The sequence below is a fragment of the Cryptomeria japonica genome, chromosome 10 (assembly GCF_030272615.1).
Source record: "Cryptomeria japonica chromosome 10, Sugi_1.0, whole genome shotgun sequence".
NCBI lineage: Eukaryota > Viridiplantae > Streptophyta > Pinopsida > Cupressales > Cupressaceae > Cryptomeria > Cryptomeria japonica.
In genome coordinates, this window is record NC_081414.1 from 171,284,853 (window position 1) to 171,312,177 (window position 27,325).

The following is a 27,325-nucleotide window of genomic DNA, read 5'->3' on the forward strand; positions in this document are numbered from 1 at the left end:
GCCTGTTGATCATCTCGTTGTGGGTATTTGCCCAAAAATTTACCATCCTATGGGCGATGAAGTCCTCCAAAGGGCAGAAACTAATGTGTTGAGATGAATTTTTCCTTGCTGGTCGTGTTTTTCTGCTAGGCCGCCCCTTTCCTTTCTGCCTTGGGATGTGTGCCTTGGATTCCGGACTTGCAAGTTTGAGGTTCTAAATTGTTCGCCTAAGCCATATAGTTCATTTGCATTTGATTTGGTGTGAGTGTTGATTTGAGTGAGTTGTGAGCTTTTTGGTGTTGCCGGTTGTGGCTGGTTCTGCGTGTTATTGACTTTCAAATTTTGAACAACAAGTAGTGTTTTAATGTTGTGTGATTTTGATAGTGGATTGCTTGAGATCAGCATTAAGTATCTTATCTAATCTCGTATCTCTATTTTTTTAAGATTGTTTCAACTTTCAGTAGTACTAATGAATCATTCTTGTTGCATTTTATTTGTAATTCCCACTGCATAAGTGGAAGAGGCTGGCCATGCCGCCTATCTTTGTTTGTAATAATGTCCTCCTACTGAATAAGCGGTGGAGTTGATAGTAATCTTTATTTTAGTCCTCCCGCTACGTAAGTGGTTGAGTGATTGCTCATTTCAGTTGTTTGTATTGTTCTTTTTGGTTTACCGCCAAGTGATCTTAGTTTTCTTCAATACCCGCTGTATAAGCGGAAGGGGCTGGCTTGCCGCCTGTTATTTTAATAATTATTCATTGAATTTGTATCTATCTATCCCCTGCCACCGTATGCTCTCACCCTCTCTGTTTGGGCTCTCGGTGAACAAAAGGTGTAGGGTTCCTTCTTGTTGGATTTGTGTTTCTTATTCTAACCCTAACGGGTGATTGTTTGTGTGCAAAACTGCTGAAAATAAAAATAAAAAATTGTTGGGGATATTACAGTTGCTAATAACCATGGCAGCCAATGCCTCTTGCATCTTCACAAGCTATCTCAAAATTATTGTGTGTGATGCAAATTGTGTCTTAGCAACCTAGGATAATGTAAAAACTAAGTTAATAACACATTAAATTATAAGTAACATGGCATAAATAAGATGAAAAAATAAATTAGATAATTAAATTAAATTTATCTTCAACAATTTCAAATTCGAGAAAGTCCTAAAAAATGCCTTGTGACATATGGTGATTTGTTACAAACATTTGGATCTTCTCACTCTCATGGTATACAGATTTCACCCACTCTATTTGAGTGCCAATTGTTTGCATCACCAAGTTAACAGAGTGTATGGTGCATGGTGTCAAAAAAATTCGTTCATACCTTTCCTCAACCAAAGCACTTGCAACCCTACAATTTTTTCGCATTGTTTGTAATCACTTGGACAACATTTTCAAGACCCACCATCTCTATGGACTCAATCAAGATTTTAGAAATGAATTTTGTATCCTTGATTTTACACCTCTCAATGAAATGCCTTAAAAACATTGCCCCTTTGGGAGACACTACAATAATATTTATTAAAGGACTTGTGAAAGAAAAAGGTGCACTAGTGATTTCCGCCACCATTTCTTGCCAATATGGTGATCTCACCAAGTTGAAAGGAAGACCAGTGACATAAATTCAATGTGCAACTTTTTCCTGTTCAATTTCTCTTGCTTCATTTTGAAATGCTTTATTCAATGTGCCTCTTCGGGGAAGGAGTGGGATCTTCTTCTTAGATAGAGGGTGTTTCCAAGAAAGGATGTTTGGGGGCCATTATTGAATTTGTAGGTAAACTCATTGATGTTCTCTTGCTAAAGGATGAGATCTTAATTTTGCTCTTTCACTCACAACACCAACTTCTTTTTGTTCTTTAATGAGTACCATAATTCTATTGTTTGTCAACCCCTTCTTATTTCGACTTTCCTATATTCGAATCTCTTTTCCACTTCGTGCACACAAGTCAGTTTTCACTTGAGTGTACAAGCTACGTGCACACAAGTCAGCTTTCACTTGAGTGTACAAGCTATTAAATTGGACTCCGTGCTCTCCACAATTCGAAATGAATGCTCCACTTCTTGGAAGTTGTTCAAGCATCATAATATAATTCCATAAATGAGATGCTTGATCAATTTTAAATTTTTTGTTTGTATCAATACCCACCAAACTTGAACTAGTGGCTATTCCAAATAGATTGCAATTTGATTTTATTGTTATAAGAATTTCTAAAACTTCAAATTAGTAAATAAATACATACAACCCTACAATATGTATAAACTAATGAAAGTTCAAAACGAAAACCAAAAAACATTATAAAAAAATATTGAAACATGTTTCTTTCGTTTTTTTTTGTTCTGAAAAAAAAGTTGAAATTTTTTGTTAAAAATCTAAAGAATCAATTAAAATGCTTATCTTAGATAATTATGCAAGTTTTTTTTGCTCTTTGGCACTTTGTGATTGATCTCATTTGAAAAAATCAACTACCCTTCAAAATGCAAAAATGAGGAAAAATGGTTGAGCAATGTGTTTTAGGAGAGAAATGAAGTTTCATTGGGGCAAAATTCAACTTTAGGGGGTGTTTTAGGGCTTTTATGCACTTTTTTCATTTTAAAAAGTGTTTTTGATTGAATTGTGTGCCCTCGGTGCATGGGCACCTACAAGAGCATTTGGGAGAGATTTGGAGTGCCTCAACCGCCTTGAACCCAAAAATTTTAGGAGAGGGCACGAGGTACCCGGGTGAAGAACCAATAACATAGCACTTAAGTGAAATATAATAACAATAAACATTATAACTTAAGTGTATATTTAAATACTTCTGTTGAGTTGCCAAAAGCACTGCTAAGGTTTCGGAAACCAATTTTGAACATGCTAAGTGTTACTGAGGCAATGGGACGAAGATAGGTATCAACATAGAGCCTTGCTAAAATAGGATGTGCTCTCCAAGAATTTTGGAGAACACTCTAGGAGGCCAAAAACGCTTTTGAAAACATCACTATGATCCAAAAAACCAACCAAGCTCAATGCCATCAATGACAACCAAGAAATATTGAACTTGCATACTCCAAGAAGTTTGGAGTTCTCCCCAACCCACCTAGAAGGTTACAAGAAAACTCAAAGTTTGGCCTAAAGCTCACAAAACCATAATGCAAAAAAATGAAGACATTACACACCTTGAAAAATCCTTTGTCTATCTTTTTCCGATTGGGAACTAATTTGAACGAATCCTTGCAGCAAAACCTAATATCAAGTCCAAGGCAATATAACCAATTTTTAATACATCCCTTGAAACCCAAATGCCAATAAGTTTCACGATAACTGCCTTCCTTTCCAATTGAGCTAAATTAGGTTAAAGAGGTTGTTGGGGATGTGAATATCAAAAACCTCATCAAAGACCCTTAAATTGACTTTCCAATAGGAGGCGTTATAGATAATCTTGTCCTAATTTTGAGCTTGCCACTATTTTACAAATTCTTTTATTATTTTATCCAATAAATTTCAAAGCCCCGAACTAAAATGTTAGAAGGAATTTTTCTTTAGAATGGAGGCTATGCAAAATTTTGCCTTTAATTTTGACATGCACCATCATTTTTACATTCAATACTTGTTTTCTTGGCAAAGTGAATTATCAATGTATGTCATATTTTCTTGTTTATCTGTTTGATATAGAATCAATGTTATTTGTTTTTCATGTTTCCCTTTTGAATGACATAATGTATTTGATATTTGTGTGCTACTTGTATTGATGCATTCTAGTAATTTATTTAGGAAGCTTTGAAAATATTCTTCCAGTGCGTTATTTTTTATTTCAAAAAATCCGTATGATATGAAATGACTTCTTTTTCCATAGCTATAAATATCTCAACCATTTATTTATGCATTCTACTTTATGTATGACATTGCATCTTGCCTTTAATTTGGATTATGTTGGCGTTTGAGAACAAATTAACATAGCTAGGGTTTGTACAAGAGAGTTGATCTCAAAAGTATTTTTCTTTCTATCCTATGATAATTTGGATTCGTTAGGGTTGGATTTGCCTGCATGTCTCAGTTGACAAGTATGGAGTCTTTGGATTTTAAATTGAATAGTTTAACATAGATTGTGTGCTTGAAGATGTGATCATAAGCTTAAAATTTATTGCATGCTACTTTGAAATTTAAAAATAATTATCAGACCTAGGGTCATGGTTGTCACTTAACTGAATAGATTTATGAGAATAGATGGTAAGATAAAATCATTTGTAAATTCTCCTTTGTAAGTCATTCTATATTCGTTAGCTAGTTTTTATTTGATTGAATTCATGGAGGATTGTTGACTTTGCTATTACTAAACTATAGTTTTGTAGTTATATATCCAGTTATAATGATCGCTTCATTCGAAGCCTAGATGGCAATATATTGTAAATTTAGTCTAGGTTTATAATAGTTTCATTTTTGTCTATGCTTGGCCTTGCATTTTGTAATGTTTAAGTGCCAATGCTTGCATAAAATGTAAATACAGTTTTAATGGATACCCCTTTTTTTGACTAAATTAAATGGTACTATTTTAAATTTGAGGAGCATAAAAATGAAGGCTGCTGGGGTGCATTTAAACTCTTATCATTTTGTGTGCCTTAAAGCATAAATTATTCTCCAGCTTTGGCTTCTTTTGGCAATTCCTTGGCACCCATATTGAAGGAACACAGCCATATGCAGAAAAAGGAAGTTTCAATATTATGTGTGCAGTTTTTCTTGTTTCTTGGTTTTAGCATCTACACACTGACATATGACATTTTGCCATTAATTCAACAGTGATGGCAGCAGAGCTAGTGCGTCTTGCAAAGACAGGTTCTAGTAAAGGAACTCAATCGGAGCCGGAGCGATTACGGTAAGTTTCTTGCAATTTTCCCCATTCTCTGTCCCAAAGAAATGAAGAGCGGAAAAAAAGACAGAAGAAAAATTTATGAAGCGGGAAATCAAATCCCCACACATAAAAGCAAATAAGGAAAAACAGATTGCTTTCAGATGTTAAATGTTTTCTTTTATTTCATGTTTTCCCAATAATTTTATGTTGATGGGGAATGCAAACTTTAAATGAATTTCTGTTCTATCATGTTCAAGATCAGTTCTTCATCTGTAACATAGAGGATGTTTGCCACTTTGGCAATCACATGTATACATCCCTTGTCACGGTTGGAATGTTGTTAGTGATCAAATCAGGTCATGTAGTATAGTATAGCCCAATCTCTATTGATTCTACCTCACCACATACATCATTCTTGAAATAAAAGATATTGCTTCATTTAGTGAGGTTAGATTATGATGTCATCCATATAACTTGGCATTGAGTCATCTTATAACATAGCTAACCCTTGACAACATTTCAGGCCCATCTTTTAGACTGTTGTGTGATTTGTGTCGTTAGGTCTCATTTGTTCTTAAGATCTTGCAATATGATACAATGCTAAGCAAGTAGTTTAGGTAGGTGATCGAGAAGTGTGTTCTTCAGTTACTGCAAATAATATCATTTAGTGTTTTGTGGCACTTGATTCCTTTCAGCTTCTTCACTTTGATGTCCCCAAATCAGGTTCTTAATCAATTTGCAATTTTTATAATGTTTTGTGGATATTCAAATGAAACTAAAATATGGTTTCTGGAAAAATATATACCTTTTTGTACTTTCTAATTTATGAAACATGCAATTAAATACTAATATACAAAATTCAAACCCTAGGCTAATGCTAAACAATATTATGTAAATTTTCAGACTGAAGGTCAGCTGATACCGAATATAAAACACTAAAACTAATATGGATAGAGAATATGCAAGTAAATTAAGGAAGCAGAACCGCACTGTGAACCCTAATAATACTCAGATATTATTATTTTAATATTTTTATTTATACCTATATTTGAAAATCCTTTGCAAATAATATCTGACTGAAAATATTAATAACATTAATATTAATGCTTTCACATTTACTTACAAATTACTGCATTGAATGCCTAAGTGCATGGTATGGCCAACAACTACACATAAACATGGTACAATAGCTAGCAGTTATTTCTGAGACTTCCAAAAATGATGCAGGATCCTTTGTATATCCTCCTTTAAATGATACAACCTGTTTCAGCAGCATCTACTAAGGTTGAATGATCTACTACAATAGCTGGAACAATATCACTGATGCTGCTGTAGATTAACATTTGTTAGTGCTTCTATGTTGTGTGCCTTCCCTTTCTCTGTGCATCTATGTCCTGGTTCTCATATTCCCTTGCACTGTTGTCCTAAATTCCCATGTTGTGTGTGGTTGGGAAGGTAATGGCTTGTGTTGCCAATCTCTTTTATAGGGAACCTGGTTATGTTATTTGGATGGCATGTTCTTGGATTGGCTCTTCTCCTTTGTGGATGCGGTTTCCAATCTTAGGGCCTTTTGAATGGCATCTTGGAGGGTTGTGGGTTCAAAAGAACTCACCAAACCACGAATTATCTCTGATAGTCCTTCAATAAATAGGCACGTTAGTCTTTTCTCCATAATGCCAAGTACCATGATAGAGATCCTTTGAAATTTGGTAACATAGACCTATTCCTTATAGAACCTTGTTGTTTTAATTGGGTTAATTCTTTAAAGAGCCTTACAGGGTGGTTTTGGTCAAATCAGTTCACAAGCTTTTGCATTAATTCATCATAGTTTGTTATGTTTTGGTGTCCTAGAGTAATTAAACCATGATGCCACCAGTTATGTGCAATCCCTTCCAAATGTTAGATGGCAAATTTGATGGCATATTCCTCTACCATGGGACTAAGAGAGAGATATGTGTGCAATTTTTGGATCTATGAAGGGGCGGTGACTTTCCTTGATCCATCAAAGTTAGGGAGAGTCATTTTTACCTACTTTATGATGTAAATTTCTATTATGTTGACCCTTTTCTCTTCTATGGTTACTTATTGTTCCAGCGTCAAGTCTTGAGTAAGCTTTGACACACCCGTCTAAATTATTGTTTGGTGTATTGATTTCTTCTACCTCTCTTGGTAGTTCTTCTCTAGGTAAGAAGGATGGTCTAATTACCATAGTGGAGCTCTATTGTCATTTTCTGAATGGTTAGAAGTAGCATCCCTCCCATTAGCTTGGTTGGGTCTATGAGTGCTAATTGTGTTGTTCATATTTTGAAGGGGTTGTGGGAGTAATTGGGTTGACTTCTCATTTTGCTCCATGAAAGCTCTCAACTCATCTCCCAATTGTTCACCCATTGTATTATTTTGAGTAGAGTTATCACTTGTGAAATATCCTATTGTCTGAATTTTGATGGAATTTATGAATTTGTTTAGATATATGTTTGGTGTTTATTTCATATCTTGAATATTCTTGTGCATGCAACGATAAGAACGTGCAATAAACATAAATAACAGAATTTTCACAGTGGAACTGTAAACCCTTGTATATTACTATTGGAATGGTGAATTTTGGCACTTATTACAATAGCATTTGATGCTGCAATTACTCAGAAATTTACAAACAATACATGCAACACATAGCCAATTCTGCAATCATTTCCAAACATGCCCAACAAGAGGTCGCCGAAGCTAGATATAACATATAAATTCATGTAACCTTCAACCTGCAACATGGCTCCATTATTGTGTCCAAACCCTAGCTAGAACTTCCACAAATCTGCTCAAAATACTGCAAATAAGCTCAATGATGAACTTTGAATGAATCCACCTCACAAGTAGAGTTGGGTTTCCGTCCAACCTACGAATCTCCAAGGGGTTTCGTCCTCAGATATGGCTGCTACTGTCAAACCAGCAACAATGAACAAATAATCAAGTATCAAATCAACATATCATAATGCTTGGTGAAGGAAGGAAACCCCTTAAATAGATTGTCTAAACTGCTTTTGGACCTCAAAATCACAATTTGTGATTTTGAATAAACTTTTCCCTCCAATAAGATCATCCCACTTCTAGAAGGCTTAATCAATGTTATAAATTCATTTTATAACTTTGCCTTCATGATAAAGTCGCTTTATATTTTATTTTATCTTCTTAATAAAGTCACTTTATGACTTATTTCATAACCTAAGTCACTTTATTTTTATAATTTAATTTTATAACCAAAAGTGACTTTTCCCTTATAATATTACTTTATGGGCTCAAAATAATATTATTTATTTCTCCATTAATAAATAATTGACAATGTCAGCCTCTCATCCCTTATATCTTCGAATTAGCATACCGGAATGACAGAAAAATAGGCTAATCAACACCTGAATGATTATTGAGGAGAAGGTGACATTACAACTTGCTGCAAGTTTTCTTCTTTCCCTTTCCAACGCCCTTTGAGCCCTTTGGCTTTGCTGCATAAAATATCTTTCGTCCCGTAGGCTGGCAGGAACAATGCTCTGATACCAATTGTAATGCCCCTTTCAGGGATCTTACTTTTTTTGTACCTAGAACTACAGGTTCAATTAAAATAAGAAATATAATATAGTTAAGGGTATAAATTTACCAATTGAAATGCCTTTAACAAGATAAATCTTGGTTTAGGTCCTACAATCATTTAGTCAGCACCTGAAATGTAATCCATTAGGTCAACTATTTTCATAAGGGTTAGGAATCTAATAACATATAAATACATATATAATAAATAGCATTAATAATCATCCAAAGCATATTCCTATAGTAACCATAATCATCCAAATGCACCTCCAAAGCATGGGTAGAAAACAGTCCACTCCATCCCTTAATCCACTTCAGAGGTGCCCACCCTCCTCGATCAAGCCTAGGAGCACTAATCAGCCTCCTAGCTCACAAGAACTCCATCTCGGGGTGGCATGTTTGATAAGAGTATGAGACTACCCTCTCCACCAAGCCTGGGAGCACACATACACCTCCCAGCCCATGAGCGCTCCGTCTTGGGGAAAGATAGGTTGGGTCTTCACCTCTCATGAAATCGAAAGGTTGATCACTCCTGGTTTGCAACCATTTTTACCCAATTCAAAATAGATTAACTATATGAATATATTATAACATATTTATCAAATAGAAATATAATTAATTTTGCAAAAATTGTAAAACAATATTCAAATCAGAAGATAATGCAATTACTTACAACTATCCTTATATAATTTCAGCAAGGAATAAATATTTCATTCCTTAATTCATATCATACACAAACTAATTTAAGGCTAATATCCACCACTCAGATTTCTGCTTTTATTTTCTTTCTATTTCCATTCAAATGCTCATATCATTCGATGCCTTTCCCAAGAGTAAGCCCATCCTATTTATAATCTCCCAAAATAGGTTGAAGAGTCACTCAGACAAGAGATACAACTCCCCCAAGTGATATGTCCCTAACTGATGCCCCACTTTCAATTATGAATCACTGTCCTTGTGTTACCTGCTAGATCAAAGGGAATGTTTTATTAATAACAAAGGCTGCGATCTGAGGTTGTACTTCGACGTATGGCTAATGGTGCTCCTATAGAGATTTCAGCTAAGAGGATGAAGGGGTTTTTGTAACAGAAGTAGAGTGGATGGTACAATGCTTCGTGAGGGAGACTTGCACACTTGAGGGTAAGTGTAAAACCCTCCAATTTTTTCACTCAACTTTGCTATTTTCTTCCTTGCCAAAGCTATTCAACACTTGGCATACTGTGTATATACTACTATGACTGGTATAATGTTTGTTTTGAAAATTGTTTATTTTCTTTGGAAGAGGTTTCAGATTTCATAGAAGACTGCACAATGCATAGAAATAACAAAACGAATATTGGCAAGAAAGTATAATAGCATACGATATTTATTTCCTCAAATTCAATTGAAATCCTTGCACAAAAGTTATAGAGATAAGATGAATATTGCTGACCTTTAATTTGGTATAGAATATTGTATTACAACTGATACGAAGTCTGCGATAGTGCACAAGTATGAATAACAATTGAGAGCATAGAATATTTCAAGATGTGCTTGGTAATACATACAAATCAAAGTATATACAATGACAAATAGAATGATACACTTCACCACCCGAGCAATTGAACAATGAATTGTCTTAGCACTTAAGAAGTATCACTACAACAATTTCTCAGAAATCTATTTTACAAATGAGAGGAGGGTGGTTTATATAGGCACCCCGTTACAAAGTAGTAGTCTAGTTGATCCAAGATCAATAGACGAGATTAACAGATAAAACCCTAATTAGGGTTAATTGCAAAAAAACTCCTTTTGGCCAATGAGAAAATTGCAATGCTTTGGATAATGTTGACGTGTCTGAAATCGCATTGCTGCAAACTCCATACGGCCAACGCAGAATAGAATAGCCAACTGATTATCCTACTCTCTCTTGAGATAAGGGAGTCTCTAATGCTGTTTTCTAAGTTTGATAAACGGAGACAACCTCAAGGTTTCTTTTGTCAGGTCTTGACTACGGGATTTTTCAGTGGCTTGATGTGTTTATGCTGGAAACAGAAGGGGGACTTACAATGAATGGGTAATTTATAGATAAGTTCCCTAGAACTTTTATAATCTTTCTATCAGATAATTTCGGTTAATTTGATACTATTTAGACTGCAGATTTTCTGAATCAAAAAGGGGGAAAAAGGAGGGAAGGATAGAGAGAGAGAGAGAGAGAGAGACATGAAATGTAAATTCTAACTAAGATAGCAAATTCAGTCAAGCAGACAGACACCTCCAGGAAACTAGATTAAACATCACCAGCTGCTCAAGCACAATGTTTGCATAAATCCAGTGCAATCTTCATAGGAGAAACAAGATTTTCATGTTATCAAGTACAGTATTAGAACTTTTACATTCATAGTATGTGTTTGATAACCGAACTAAGCATGAAAGGTCCAGATTAACCATGCAGAAAGAAAGGCAATCAGCCGTTCCCTAATGGTGTGGACTGCAAGGATTCTATCAGATGCTTGGCTGAAAAACGCTATGTAAAGAAATAAACATAATTGAAAGATTTCTAAATTAAGTGAAGAAGGAGACCATGCACTCACAAGGAAACTTGAAAACAGTCTTAATTCTTTGCATTAATTCCTATAAATTTCTCCAGAGCTTTCGCAACAATCCAAAAACTTCTTACAAAAAAGAGAGAAAACCAGTCCCTTAAATAGGCTTCAAAAAGGATGAATGGCCTAGATTTAATCTAAACAAGTGGCCCAGATTCATCCATAAAGCATGGCTGCCCATACCCATAAATGGGAGGCAAATATCAACAACCACCCCAAAATAGGCAATAACTACCCAAAAAGAGATAATTACAACAATTTGAAATAATCCCAAAAGGCGCATCAATAAAGTTTTACATTTGTTGACCAAAAGTCAACAGTCACTTTTTGGTGCAAAAGTGCACTTTTAAGATTCAGAGGGAAAAAAGCACTTTTGAGAAATTACTTTCTCTATTTCAGTCTCACACTCCTTTTCTAGAAATTTATCCTCGCCATGCAAGTATTCCCGCCATAAATCATGACCTGCTGCCCGTTCCTCGTGAACGTATTCCGGGAACCTGATACATAACTGGAAGAGCAAACTGAATGGAGGCATGGGAGGATGGCGAATTTTGTATTGCATGCCCTCGAGATACTGGTCCACATGTTTTAAACCGTCCTTCCAGCTGGAGCGATTACACTCAAAGCATAATATATCTGAATGGAACTGACCAACAAAACTCAAGTCCTTAGTGAAATAGGTAATCCTATCCGTTCCCAATCTTTCTTCCCAGTCCGGCTGGATTGCATTATCAGACAAGTCGTTTATCCATCCCGAAACCATTGATCGGAGGATGGTCTTACCTAGTTCTTGCATGTTTCCTAGAATCACTTCACATGCGTCACTCTCCTTGTCAATAATTTCTTTGGTGTCATTCTTCATGGTGATAGTCGAGTACCACTCCTTAAGAACACTGATGCTATGAGGATCTAGGATGGCGGACAATGTAGGAATTTGCGCGTGTGTCCAGAAAAGAGCTCTCATGAGGGGAAGGGTAGTGGCTACCACTTTGTGCATGTGAAGGGATTCCCTCTTTACCTCTAATAACTTGACTAGAGTGAGCTCTCGATGGAGGGCCATTTCTTTTACTTAAGGATCTGCTCTCCCTTTTTCTTGATGTCTTGCATCCATTCCCTGACGGCCTTTGCGGTGTCCCGTACTCCTTCAAATTTTGTTGTGGTCCTTTGCGCCAATGCTGTCAGGGGAATATGGGATTCGGAGGCATTGTGCAATGGCCTTAGGAGTTGATCGATGTATCCTTTGGCTTGCTCGGCATGAGCCCGATACATGTCCTTTTCAGCTGTGATCTCTTCGAGCTGCCTGAGTATATTCTGCACTGAATCCTTAAATTCTTCTTTTTCTTGCTCTTTAGTGGCTCGTCCGATGGGGACAGTTGTGATGCTATAATCTGCGAGTGTAACCTGATCTGTTGGCTTGTCTACAGGCCGGGTGGCAATGTGAAGAGTGCGGTTCCTTTGCTCGTCTTTGGTCACTCTAGAATATGCCCTTTGCTTTTTTTTCCCCTTAGCTTTTGCTTGGTCTATGCACGAGAAGATATCCTCTAGATCAATGGGTGGCTTGGTGACGGCCTTGCGCTGGGCTCTGGCAATCAACCACTCTTGAGGCACTGTCTGCATTGATGATAAGGTTAAGTCTGCATTCTGTTCTCTAACATTCTTAGCCGACTCACCACAGATTAGCAACTGCCCTGCCATCGGAGGAGTGAAAGAGGTGTGAAGCCCTTTGCTTGCAGCTGAATTCTCCCCTATTTCGCTGAACAACTGCCTGACATCTTCATGTGATGGTCGTTATTCAGCTCTCTCGACCTCATGAGTCTCATCTATCCTTTGTTCTCCTTCGACGGTGGAGTCATCTTTGGCTGTATTGTGGAGCAGCAACTCGTGACGGCTCTGTTGAGTAGGTTCATGCACTTTGACCCCCTGGTTGGATGGAATCTCTCCTTCTTCTATTTGGTTACCCAGTTCGGTCAATTCAAGGGCTCTTAGCTCAGTGTCTAGCACATTGGGCGCAAGAGGATCATTGGCTTCAAATGCATTGATGTCGCTCTGGGAAGGCGGAGTAGGTATACAATCCAATTCTACTGCATCGTCAGACGAACTGGGGTCCTTTGAAGATGAAGTGACCTCTGGCCTCTTTATAGGAATCTTTTCCCTTCTTGTTCTTTTGGACGTCCAAGTCCCTTTGCAAGCCTTAGCCTTCTTCCTTTTTTTTGGTTTCTCAGTTCCTTCCCGGGGTGCACTAGACGTTCCTTCATCTTCTGAAGACTGAGAATCGAGGCTGCCCATTAAGTGGTAAGTGAACTGGACTCCCTCATGGATTAACCTTTCGATCTGCTGATGTAACCATTGATCTGTGTACCTTGCTGGGGCTGCCATGATTGCCTCGAAATCAGTGATTGGGTCCAGGGACCAATCAACGCCTTGCAAGAGATGCCTTACTGCTTCAAATTATTGCACCTGGAGGCAATTCCCTGAATCTGTGAGCTGATCTGGGACCTGACGGTATTCAAAGAGTCGCATTTGTTGCACACTCAGTCTAGAATATTCCCGTCGCCTGACCTCGTAGTCATCAGAGCAATTTTTCCAATAGTCTTCAATTGATTCCTTTGCTCTGTACCGCCTACCATAGGCTCTTTTCACCAAATTATCATGATCGAAATATTTTCTTGGAAAATGGTCCTATAGGCCATAAGAGGCCAACTCTGCAAGGGACTCTTCTGCTAGGGTAGGGGTCTTCAAGTGGACATCATGGTTGCCTATGATCATAGGGAATGTGAATCCAGCCTGCTTGCTTTCTCGGAGTAAGATGTCGGCCGAGCGTGACTGCCTTGCAACCTCCATAAGAATTACTTTGTCGGTTGGATACCGTGGAAGTCGGAGGAGAGCACCATCGAAGCCAGCTATTCGGATGTAGGAGAACCTTGGGAAATTAATGATCTAGGCTCCATACCTCTGTACTAGAGTAGTAGCTTGCTCTGAGAGCCTTATGTGTAATCCTCCCTGCATTAGCCTGACCAGGCGCATTGTGAAGGCGTCATTGACGCGTTCATATTGACCAACTGCATAAGCCGGGTTGCTCTTTTCCCTTTGAGCTATATCTTGGTAGTGCAGTTGCGGGTAACAATCGTAGACCTTCACCTGACGGGGCCCATTCCCGATTTCACCTTTCATTATCAATCCTGGCAGTGGCTGGTTCTTGGCGAACATATAGACCAAATAAGAGGTCATGGTGAAGTACTTCTTCGTTTCGAGTTCAATCAGCTGAGTGTGGATGTTATCGCTTATGATCTGGGCCCAGTCAAACTTAGACTTCCCGAGGAAGACCTGCTCTGTAAAATAGAACATCCACTCTTCAAAGTAGTTGGACTTAGGAAGTCCCATGACTCGGCTGAGTAATGTGACCATATCCCCATGTTCATTATGAAAATCACTCCCGGGGGTCTTTTTCACAAATCTGGCGCTTGAAGGCGTTTTCTCCTTGTACCATTCTTCGTTGATCAATGCTTTGCATCGGGCCGGATTCATATCATATGCCCCTTGTGCTTCATCTATGGTTGTAGCTGTGGGATTGTTTGGAAAGTGGATGTCAAATGCATCAGCAATGGCCTCAGTAGAGAAGTCGGTGATAGTCATATTCTCGAGGAGCACTAGTCTGGAATTTGGTTCATAATGCCGGGCAGCGTCTACTACTAATTCATAGTTCTGTATCGCTGGAGGAAATCCCGCCGCTTGGGCGATGCCACTTTCCACCATCTGCCTAGGCCTGCCATATGTGTCGGGTGAGAAGACCCGATTCCTGAAGTCTTGAATATCAATATGGCCAAGGTCGGTATCAACGATATTGTCCCAGATGCTCTGAACCTTCGACTCCGTCAATCCTCCCCTCTGATATTGATACTTCATCCTTTCAACCTTACAGGGGATATCTGATTTGGATGCTCGCAAGGTCTCGGCTGTAGCGGGCGTCCTTGATGATTCTACCGCCGACTTAGGCATTTATCTTGCACATTCGGACGCAGATTATGAGGTGATACAAGAAAAGCAAGGCGGTTTAGATAGAAAATACTCCAGCATGCCAACATTAATTTAAAATTTAGATTGGACATGGAGCGACATTTCTAGTTAAAGGGGTTTAATCAATTTTAACCATAGCATTCATTAAGATTCTTTTTTTTTGCGAATTTATACTTCACTTTCTGGATTTTAGATTAGTTTTCAACAAAGACAAAGCATGAAAAGTTCTCCTAAGTTTGAAAAAAAGATGCAAGTTTTGGTGAAGCCTTAGGAGTGAATTCTAGATTTCGAGTGTTTTGAACAACGTTTTATAAGCGAGAGAGATGCAGATTTAAAAAATTCAAGCATTTTGATCAAATTACACGCATTTGTCTATTCGATTTAAGCATTTTCAGATGATCATACGAGACAAAGCGTACTTACTTGATGAGAGCGGACGGTGAGAGATTGCCCGACCTTACCGCGTGAAATGAAAGGACGATTCTGCAAAGTTTCAAATTTCAACGGTTATCTTCTTGATTTAAACTTTTCGTGATTGGTGGACGAGAGAGAATTTATCATTTTAAATGGTTTTTACCCTGGGTAATTGGCAATTTAAATTTGAATGCTTATGAAAATTTTACACAACGTTTTACCTTGAATATGATTTACACGAAATTGGCTCTGCGTCCTCTTTCAAATCTGTCATGATCTTTCTTTGCACGAAATGTAGCAGCGTTGAGGGAGGGTTATCAAATTTCGAATTTCCCAATCTGGGCCTGCGCGCAGCGATTTTGGAGAAGTGGAGGACTTTAAAATTTCGAATGATTTCACCTTTCAACTTCAGACCTTGGAGAGTTTGGAAGCCCCTTTGAAATTTAAATTTTGCCTTCTATTCAATCCCAAGGGTAAACTTCGGATCAATAATGTTTTCTTCGTTGCAAATTTTGCATTTCACATTTCGCGATTTGCAGGCTTCTGGCGAATTTAGGAGCACTTGGGTTTTGGCGAACTGAAGTTTTTCAGAGGAATCACACTATTTGCAAGAAAAGTTTGGACCTACCTCAGGCGATTTAACGTTATTTGCAAGCTCCCAAAAACCTTGGTGTCATGGCTTGCTTTGCGATTTTGGTGATTTTTGGCGAATTTCGGAGCTCAACGCCTTGGAGAAAACTTCGGAGCTTTAACACCTCTTTTGCGATTTGGAATGTTCGCAATTTTAACCTGCTAGAGCTTTGGGCGTTTGAAGTATATTTCGCGATTTTGAGACAAACTTCGGAGCTTTAAGCGTTTTGCATTCATCGAAATTTCGGACCTAAGGAATGATTTTGCTTATTTTGGAGCATATGGATGTTTTCGCTAATTTCGCCGCCTTTCACTTTCGGCTCTAGGGTTCGATTTTGAGGATTAAATGTAAGTTTCGGAGCTTAAGATGCATTGTGTAAAGTCGAGGCTCTTTGGAATTTCGGAGCAAAGGTCTGAATTTGGGGCTTTTTAGCGAACTTCGGACCTTTACGCCTTTCTTGCAACTTTCGACGCTTTTCACATTTTCCATAATCACCCCAGGGTCCGAAAATGAGGACTTCAAGTGATTTCGGAGCTTAAAGCATTTTCGTGATTTTGCCATTATTTCGAAATTTCGGAGCTGGGGTTCGAAACTGAGGTTTTAAGTGTTTTTCGGAGCTCAGGGTCTGTTTTGAAATACTTCGTGTTTTACATTTTTATCCCAAGGTCTGAATTTGGGTATTTTAAGTGATTTCGGACCTCAGAACACTTTTGGCGAATTTTAAAAGGGACTTCGGACCTAAACGCTCTTTTTACAAATTTGATACACTTTCATTTACCCCGCCAGGGTCCGAAAATGGAGGCTCATGGCGAGTTTCGGACCTAGAGGGTCCTTTTACACATTTTGGAGCTTCAACGCCTCTTTTGCGATTTGCCATTTTTTAAATTTTGGAGCTAAAGTCCGAATTTGGGGCTTGAGGGTGTTTTTCGGACCTTGAGGGTCTTTTGGGAATATTTTGCATTTTTACATTCTCCAGTTTTCGCCCCAGTGTCCGAATTTGGGCATTTTTTAGTGATTTTCGGACCTGGAGCTACCTTTTGCAATTTTTTAAAGCATTTTACTTTTTTTTTTGGACCAAATGGGAAACATCAAATTTTGAAATTTTCGCCCTAGTGTTCGAAATTCGGCCCCCTGGGCGATTTTGGCAACTTTTAACTTAGTGAAATTTCAACCCTTTTGGCCTCTGGGCCCAAAATTTGGCTCCTAAGGCAATTTTGAAAACTTACGTAAAACATTAGACCTCAGACGAGTTTTCGCTAGATTCTACAAATTTGGATCTTGGAGGCTTTGGAATTCTAAGGCATTTGGGCAAGTTTCGCAACTTCGGCATTTTAGCCAGAAAATTCGTTCCTTCACCAGTAGGCGAAAATCATCCTTCATTTAAATCCTACAAACATTCGCGGGGATAAACCTTATGCAATCTGCTTCGTAGCCCTTGATATCATCACTTTACGGACTAGTCGCAGACTCGCTCGGAAAGATGCGAGACACTCTGCGCGAAACTAAGCAGGGGAAAGGCGAAAGGCTCAAAACAGGAAGGGGGGACCCTATCGGCGACAGGGAGCGTGTGCAACGCACAACAAATGGCGACTCTGCTGGTGAAATGCTCCCAGTCATTTCGGGGACGCAAGTTCGGATCGAACCCAGGATCTCTGGTTAACCACCATGATTGAGACGAGAAAAGGAGAAGAGTCTTTCACAACGAGATAATGTTAAGAGTCAAATCGAATCACACGTAGATCGGATTAGCTAGTGTGTGCAAGTGGAGTTTATTCCAGCTTAGAAAAAGTTGAGGCACCAATGTTTCACCTTGTCGAGATCCCCAGCGAGCTGATACTTCAAAAGCAATGTGGATAGAGCCCCGCTGCCAACGAGCGTTCATAGCCCCGACGGAGTTATCGCCTGTTAGCTCATAGAGATTGCTCTGTTTCCGGCAAGAAAGTTTTGCCTTTTTTGCTCTATATTGGCAGAGATGCCTGCATTCCCATTTGCCAATCTTATGCGTAGTATCAAATTGATCTGAGAGTGCTTCGCTCTTCATTGTTTTCTTTCTTTTCTTTTCTTCCCTCTTTTTTTGGCGTAGTAGGCAGCGAAGCCTACGCGGGATTGAGCGTAACAGTGGTCGCTGAAGCATAGCTTTGGACCTTTCATCGATGTGGTGTGCCTTTGATTAACAACTGATTGTATGCGATTTTAAAATGTGTTTGTGTAGTAATCACGATATCGGAGATAGGTTTTGACAAAAACAAGATCTTGCAGAGAAAGGTCATCTAGATTAAACCGACCTCATCATGGGCGCTCCATCAATCAAGAGTCCTCCCCGAGCTTGGATCTTAGAAGCAGAAGGTTACAGAAATCCGGCGTCGCGCCAAAGTTGTACACGACATAGGCTTCTTTTCAAAATTGACAGGGGTCCCAAAGCAAAACAGGAAAATAGGAAACTAAACTAAAACAGGAAACGGAAACTAAACTACTATATACTGGGAAAGGCTTTGGGAAGCCTAAGGTTGGAAATAATGCTTGAGGAATTGACCATTCACGGGCAAGGGGACATCCTCACCTGTTAGGGTCCCCAGTCGGAATGCATTCTCTCCCAAAATTTCGGAAATCTGGAAAGGACCGAGCCACAGATTATCAAACTTGTTGTGCTCTCCTTTCCTTTCATGAGCTTTGTCCCAACAAAGGACTAGGTCGGAAATGTGAAAGGCCTTTACTTTCGCCCTTCTGTCGAACCAACGCTTGACCACTTCTTGGTGCTTGGCAAAATTATCTATGGCGTTGTCTCTTTTTTCTTCTAAGTATAATAGCTGGGATAACCTAGCCTCTACGGCGTTGTTGATTCCTAGATATTCGCTCATGAATTGCAAAGTTGGTATTCTTAATTGTATCGGAAAGATGGGGTCGAGGCCATATACCAAGTGGTACGGTGAAGTTCCAATGGCGGCCTTGCATCGGGTGCGGTCCGCCCAAAGGGCAAATCGGAGTTGGGTGTGCCAATCTTTCGGATTCTTGTCTAGGAGCTTTTTAATCACTTGCAGCAGATTCTTGTTAGTGGATTCAGCTAGACCATTACCTTGGGGATAGTAGTTAGATGAAAATTTTAAGGTAATCCCATAATCAAAGGCCCAATTCGAAAACTTTAATGATGCGAAAGCGGAACCATTATCACAGACTAAAGCATGAGGACAGCCAAAACGTGTAATAATGTTCTCTTCTAAGAATTTAATAACAGCATCAGCATTGCATTGCTTCAACGATTGAGCTTCAGATCACCTTGTGCAATAATCAGAGGCGGTTAGAATGTACCTATGTTGCGCAGAGGAGGGCGGGTTGATCGTACCTATGAAGTCAAGCTCCCACTGGCCAAACGATTTTACCTCTATGACTGGTCGGAGTGGCATAGCTGGGGTTCGCTCCCTCGTTGCGGATACTTGGCACACATGGCAGATCTTGCTTATGGGTGTCCCGGAATAAGGTAGGCCAATAATAGCCTGCTCTGAGGATCTGGTGGGCTGTTGCTAAGCTTGACCCATGACCTGTTCCAAACTTAGTATGGAATTGTTCTATAATCCAGCATGCTTCATCTTTATTCACGCATCTTGGGTAGATGCCCTCGTGGTTTCTTCGATACAAGACGGTGCCTTGCAGCATGAAACGGCTGCTCTTCATCCTTAGTGCCCTCTTTTGTACTGGGTTAAGGTGTGATGGACATTTCTGATTAAGAAGGTAGAAGGTTATGTCATCATACCACTCATCTGGAGAGACTTGCTCAATCAGATACTGCTGATGCACGATTCCTGAGCATTCAGACGCGAGGGTTTGCGTCAAAGCTTGACCTTGTACTAGCTTCATGGGCTGGATTTCAATGTCATATTCCTGGATGATGGTTACCCATTTGCCTCTCCTTTCACCTAGCTCATTCTGCATCAACAATGTCTTTACTGCAACATCCGACACTATGGCATATATCTTACTCCTGAGCATATAATGCCGGAATTTCCTGATAGCTTTGACTAGCGCATACGCTTGCTTCTCAATATTTGGGTATCTTAGTTCAGCCTCCTTTAGTGGAGTGCTCATGAATGCTATCGGGTGTTCTCCCTCTTCTTCCTTTCGCTGAGTTAAGATTGCTGCATAGGTGTGTTCAGAAGCGAAGGAATATATGTAAAACGGCCTTAGGTAGTCGGGGCTTACCAAAACTGGCGCCTGGACGATAGCTTGTTTGATCTGTTCGAACTCCTTCTTGGTCACTAGGGTCCACTCTATCTTGGCATCTTTCTTTAGCATATCATTGAGAGGGCGAACTATTTCAGCAAATCTTGTTATAAACTTCTTGACAAAATTTATCTTTCCGAAATATGACTTAAGTTCGTTTTTGCTTGCGGGAAGATTGATCTGTAGTATGGCTTTGATCCTATCAGGATCGATTGATATCCCCCTTTCTGAAATAACATGGCCGAGAAGCTTACCTTCGGTCACGCCAAACATACATTTCTTGGGATTTAGAGATATCCCGAACTGACGACAACGCTGAAAAACTTTTCGCAGATCACTCACATGATCCGCCCTTTGCTTGGAGAAAACGGTCAAGTCGTCCATATAAATAATGATGCAGCGGGCTACAAGATCTTTGAATGTGATGTCCATGGCGCGCTGAAATGTAGCTCTTGCGTTGATCAAACCAAAAGGCATCCTTCTATAAGCAAATATTCCCCACTTGGTGTTGAATGCAATCTTGAGTCGGTCTTCATACTCGACCATTACTTGGTTGTACCCAGAATAATCGTCTAGGAAAGACATCATCTGGGATCCATTGACCATTTGCAAGACCTCATCAAGAGAGGGCGGTGGTAATTGTCTTTTTCTGATGCTCTATTTAGATTGCGGAAGTCAACGCACAATCTGATTTCACCGCTCTTCTTCCTTACGGGAACTAGGTTAGCGACCTAGGTAGAATGTCACACCGGAAAGATGATGTGGGCAGCCAGCAATTTCTTTACTTCTTGATATATCAATGGTTCGAGGAGGGCATTCACTGGATGCTGCCTCTGCCTGAAAGGTTTTGAGTTTGGCTTAAGGGGTATGGTATGAGTTATCACTGAAGTGTCATAAGTTTTGAGATCCTCATACCCCCAAGCGATGATATCTGGGAATTCCCTCATATTTTTGAGAATTCCGTCTCTTTCCTGGGATGTACATACCTTGCCAATCAACACGTTCTTTTGATTTTCTTGTGTGCCGACGTTGATTTTATCGCAGGCGCCTCCTTCAGAAGTACCTTCCTTGCGAGACTTGAGCTGGTCCCAGTCGAAAATCCTTTCCAATTGTACCATACCTCTAGGAATGGTATTTGTTCTGAGATTCAAGACTCCTATGTCGATCTCGGCTTCTTGAGGTTCTTCCTCATCAATAATCTGTGTTGCAAACACATCTGAGCTTGTAATGAAGTCGATGATGTGCTTATCATCATCAAACACTTGGAAATTAGTAACATTGTCCGGAACTGATGGGATTGATGTTAACTCCACTGTAAATTTCTTTAAACTTTGCATTGATAGTGGCTCAAGCGTACTTGCGGCCTGTGCTAATGAATCAGCAACCTGGTTCTGCGATCTGAATATGGTCTTGACGTTGAAAGCGTCAAAACTCTCCATTATATCCCACACACGGTTGCGGTAGACGCTGAGTCTTTTGTCATGGCAGGTATATTGTTTTCGTACTTGCCGGACTACCACTTCGGAATCTCCGAAACAATGCAGGATCTGGGCTCCTTTCTTGATGGCTAGCAGCAAACCATGAATCAAAGATTCATACTCTACTATATTGTTGGTGCAGTGAAACTGTAGTCGGTAAGAGGCCAAATAGGTCTCACCGGTAGGGCTTATCAGTTCCACCCCTGCTCCAGCTCCTCGCTTGGACTTTGAACCATCGAACCTTAGAGTCCAAGTTTGATTTGGGCTGGCAACCTTATTCGTTGCAGTTGTTGGGCCTATTATTTCATACTTTTCTTGCTCAGGGGGCCTCCTTTCAGGGAGCTCCAAGAGTGCGGTGTCTTCTGGCCTGAGAGTGTGGGTTTGCAACACCTCTGAATGTCTCTTTCGTGCCTGATTCAATGCTATTCTGCATAATGAACATGTTATTTCTGAATGGGCGGCATTGTGAACTCTGCACCAGCAGGTTAGGAGCAAATTCTTAATAGAATCTTGATGGTTGAGATGGGACACCTGCTCTTTGTATTTGCAGAAAAACTCCTTAAGACTGCTGAATAACTCACTTTCTTCCGACGACGGGATCTCTTTATCATAACTCTCTACAATTCTCTCCAAATTTTGGACTGGATTTGAGCATTGTACCAATAAAACTTCATTTATTGAGCCGATGTCAATCCTGTATGTGCCCATGTTTGACTCTAAAAATAGGGTCTCATTGGCCTGATTATATTCCGTAATCATCAATTTGAGCCGAGGTTCGGACTCAATCCGGATCTGGTTTACTACCCCTCTCCATGGTAGCCACATATGAGTGAAACTAGAATGCAGCCAACTGTTAAGGACGCGGGTCCAATCTCGACTAAGCAGCATGCCATAGGCTCCCGGGATGTCCACTACTTGGATATCAATGTACATCTGAATACACGAATCTGCTGTCAATTGCATGTGTATATTGTTTAACTCCCCTACTACCGTCACTTAAGATTTGTCCAATTGAGTAACCTTTTGGTTAGTCTTGGTGGGGGCTAGGCCTAGAGCATTGCACATTGATAGAGGCATAACATTCGCTGAAGCTCTTGAGTCTATTAGACAGTTGTGCAAGTTCTTACCAAAGATTTTGAGAGTTAATAGGAAAGGCGGGGGTTCTAGCTTTTCAGTGAACAAGCTAATAGTAGGCTCTGATGGCAGGGTGTCATTGTTCATGATTGAGATGTCCAAAGTTCTTCCTCATGCACGCACTCCAAAGCCAGTCTCCATAGGCTGATCATTTGAGAACTCAGGTGGTGTAGCATAATTTACTGTTGCGCCGCTAGGGTTTGTTGGTCCTCTTACCTCATTACTGATCTTCTGGGGTTGTCCTTGCAGCACTCTTTGTTCGGAGTGCTCGTCGGTTCCTTTGGACTGAACTGGCGAGGGTTCTCTAAGGCTACCCAAGACCATGTCTCTAACTTTGGAGACTTTCATCAGTTCAGCAAGGGATAAGCTAACTTTGATCTTTTTGAACTCATCTGCCACCAACTGGCCTAGCTTAGTAATCTCTATATTGCTGGATGGTTTATCACTGGAGCCCTGATTCGTGGCAGCAGTCGGCTGATTCTGTGGGGTAAGTATTCTCGGAGGGGGTTGTGTCTTTTGCGACTGACATTGGCTCGCATACTGCTGCGATGCCTTAGGATAATTCGGGTTGTTGCTGGCATTTTGATCTGGAGGAACTTGGATGTCCTTGGGAGGCATGGACGTACTGTAAGGACCGCTATTACTGTTCTGGTTATTTTTGTTGTAATATCCCCGATTTCCGCACTGGTATTGCTGAAATGCATTTACGTCAGCGGGTTGATTTGGGTCGGCCACCTCATTTTCATCCTGATTAGGGAAGAAGAACGGGGGAATGTAAGTTTCTAGGACAAGTGCAGTATCGTACCTTGGTGATGGCACTATTTCAAATCCGGAGGGTGGAAGCACGGGCTGAGGCATTGTGTTCTCAACTTCCCGCTGGAATATATTGGCTGCAACCTGAAATTCGTCGCAACTCTGAGTGTTGGTTAGTATTATGCAACTTGCACCAATTAGAAAGTGCTGCCTCTGCCAAAAATACAGTCTGTTGGCCTGTTTTCTGATGCTGGCGGATTATCAAGTGGAGTGGGTACCCCTCTGTTATTGGGACAGGTGTTCCATGTCCTCGTGGGTCTTTGATATCCCTGGTTTTGGTACTGACCTCGGTGTTGACCTTGGCTCGCATACTGGTGATTCCTCTGACTATTCTGCAATTGATTATTCTGATTTCGCAGATAAGTGACCTCAGAGGAAAGCTTCTTCATCTGTTCAGTCAGTTCTCTCATCTCGTCCTTTTCCTCTTGAGTTCTAGATGACACTGTGGTATTTTGCAGATATATGGGCTGTTTAGGAGGGATTTGGGATATAGGTGGTCCTGGATGAAGTACCAATTGATTGGTAGATTGCTGAGGCTGATATGCCAGTTGCGGAATTGGATTCATAATAGGCGTTTGGTGAGCCAAAGCCTGGCTGATCTCTTGAACTTTATTGGGCATAGCAGGAGGTCCTAATTGCACCAATGGTCCGGTGATGTTTTGGCCTAGTCCCTTACTGATTTCCATAGCCTTGGCATAGGCTTCAGTCAATGTGGTCAGTGCGGGGTGTGACTGTCGGACAAACATAGTTGTTAGGTAGTCCAGAGCTGAATAGTATATTTCCCTTGCCGAAGCGTCCCTTACCACATACGGATCTTGCAATCGGGTGAAGGCCTTATGGAACCTGTTATTGAAGGAACTGATAGGCTCATGTCCTTGTCTCTTGACTTTTACAAATTGCCTGTATAGCTCTGTCGGGGTTATAAGGATACCATACTTTCCCGTAAAAGTTGTTTTCAGCTTCTCCCAAGAGTCAATAGAGGATAGTGGCAAATGGATAAACCAGTAAAAAGTGTCTTCTCCCAATGAGTAAGGGAAAAGCCTACATGCAACATCTGCATACTCAATTTGCCTATTGCGTAACGCATCTTCGAATATCTTAATATGTTCTTCTGCTGTTCTGTTCGGATCATTTGCATGAAAAATGGAACAAAACCTGTCCAAGCTCTTAGGCATATCATGATAAGTTGGGAAAAGGATGGGCAATGGATTGTCTTCCAACCAAGTGGCACCATTTGGAGCGGGTGGATTATGCGCCATTTGTGGCTGATTCGCTTGAGTTTGATCAGGAACCGGGGTTGTAACTGCTGGAACTGCAAAAACTGAACTTGCTGGAACAACAAACTGCTCATTTGCAGAGCTGGACTCATTGGGTTCTGCAGTCCGGCGATAACTCTTGCGTCTGTAGAATTGAAATCCGGTAAATCTTTCTCTCTCTCGGCTTGACCTTAGGACTCTTTCGAATCTCTCCAGAGAGAAGGATCCAATTCGTTCCAGCGTGAGTTGTTTTAATGTCAAATCTGTTGGTGCGGTGTGGGAGCTAGATTAGCCTCCTCTTGATCTCTCTGATTCTACGCGTCGATACAATCAGCAATATCCTATTCCTCTTCAAGGATCATACACATTCGGGACCAATCCGGATAATTCCTTTTTACTGACCAAGCCAAGCTATATAATTTTGTAATAGGGCATTCTTGCTTGTCGCTGAAATTCAAATCTGTCTGTATCACTGGTTGAGGGTCTCTTTCTGGCTGAGGAGGATTAACAGGTAGACCCATTATTCACCATATTAGTGGACCCAAAAGAGAACTGTCGGATTTACTTAAGAACTTGCTTGTGAAGGGCAGCAATCCGTTGTCTTTCTAGATTTTCCCTGATCACAACCTCTATTTGCGAACCCTTTTCTTCTTCCTCATTGATGGTGCGACTCACTCGCCTGAAAAGAGGATAATCTGCTTCTGACTTCCAAGCCAGGGATTGTAACTGATCTGCAATATACGATTGGTTCAGTCCCTGATCTGGCTGTTCAAGGGGAAGGTTAAGCGGGAATTCATGCAGCAATACCATACTGCATCATGAGCTGCCCTCCTAGTATCGGTTTTGCTGCATGCACAAGAGGGTAAAAGCTAATTCTGTTACTCTCTACAAATGCAGGCTGATGTGATCTTGATTTAGTAGTTTAAACATTAATGCCCTCCTTCTAGCGCCAATTCTGTTGACGTGTCTGAAATCGCATTGCTGCAAACTCCATACAGCCAACGCAGAATAGAATAGCCAACTGATTATCCTACTCTCTCTTGAGATAAGGGAGTCTCTAATGTTGTTTTCTAAGTTTGATCAAAGGAGACAACCTCAAGGTTTCTTTTGTCAGGTCTTGACTGCGGGATTTTTCAGTGGCTTGATGTGTTTATGCTAGAAACACAAGGGGGACTTACGTTAAATGGGTAATTTATAGATAAGTTCCTTGGAACTTTTATAATCTTTCTATCAGATGATTTCGGTTAATTTGATACTGTTTTAATGAGACTGCAGATTTTCTGAATAAAAAAGGGGGAAAAAGGAGGGAAGGATATATATAGAGAGAGAGAGACATGAAATGTAAATTCTAACTAAGATAGCAAATTCAGTCAAGCAGACAGACACCTCCAGGAAACTAGATTAAACATCACCAGTTGCTCAAGCACAATGTTTGCATAAATCCAGTGCAATCTTCAAAGGAGAAACAAGATTTTCATGTTATCAAGTACAGTATTAGAACTTTTACATTCATAGTATGTGTTTGATAACCGAACTAAGCATGAAAGGTCCAGATTAACCATGCAGAAAGAAAGGCAATCAGCCGTTCCCTAATGGTGTGGACTGCAAGGATTCTATCAGATGCTTGATTGAAAAACGCTATGTAAAGAAATAAACATAATTGAAAGATTTCTAAATTAAGTGAAGAAGGAAACCATGCACTCACAAGGAAACTTGAAAACAGTCTTAATTCTTTGCATTAAGTCATGTAAATTTCTCCAGAGCTTTCGCAACAATCCAAAAACTTCTTACAAAAAAAAGGGAAAACTAGTCCCTTAAATAGGCTTCAAAAAGGATGAATGGCCTAGATTTAATCTAAACAAGTGGCCCAAATTCATCCATACAGCATGGCTGCCCATACCCATAAATGGGAGGCAAATATCAACAACCACCCCAAAATGGGCAATAACTACCCAAAAAGGGATAATTACAGCAATTTGAAATAATCCCAAAAGGTGCATCAATAAAGTTTTACATTTGTTGACCAAAAGTCAACAGTCACTTTTTGGTGCAAAAGTGCACTTTTAAGATTCAGAGGGAAAAAAACACTTTTGAGAAATTACTTTCTCTATTTCAGTCTCACACTCTTTCTAGAAATTGATCCTCCCTATGCAAGTATTCCTGCCATAAATCACAACCTGCTGCCCGTTCCTCGCGAACGTATTCCTGGAACCTGATACATAACTGGAAGAGCAAACTGAATGGAGGCATGGGAGGATGGCGAATTTTGTATTGCATGCCCTCGAGACACTGGTCCACATGTTTTACACCGTCCTTCCAGCAGGAGCGATTACACTCAAAGCATAATATGTCTGAATGGAACTGACCAGCAAAACTCAAGTCCTTAGTGGAATAGGTAATCCTATCCGTTCC

The 27,325-nt window shown here is 40.1% G+C and overlaps 1 protein-coding gene across 2 annotated transcripts in view; it reads left to right on the forward strand.

Moving 5' to 3' along the window:
* LOC131047645 (uncharacterized) overlaps nucleotides 1–27,325 on the forward strand; it is a 179,892-nt gene that overhangs the window by 73,081 nt on the left and 79,486 nt on the right. For both annotated transcript variants that reach the window (XM_057981432.2, XM_057981433.2), the window contains exon 5: nucleotides 4,746–4,821. In XM_057981432.2, the coding sequence (XP_057837415.1) occupies nucleotides 4,746–4,821 (76 nt within the window). The remainder of the gene's footprint in view (nucleotides 1–4,745; nucleotides 4,822–27,325) is intronic.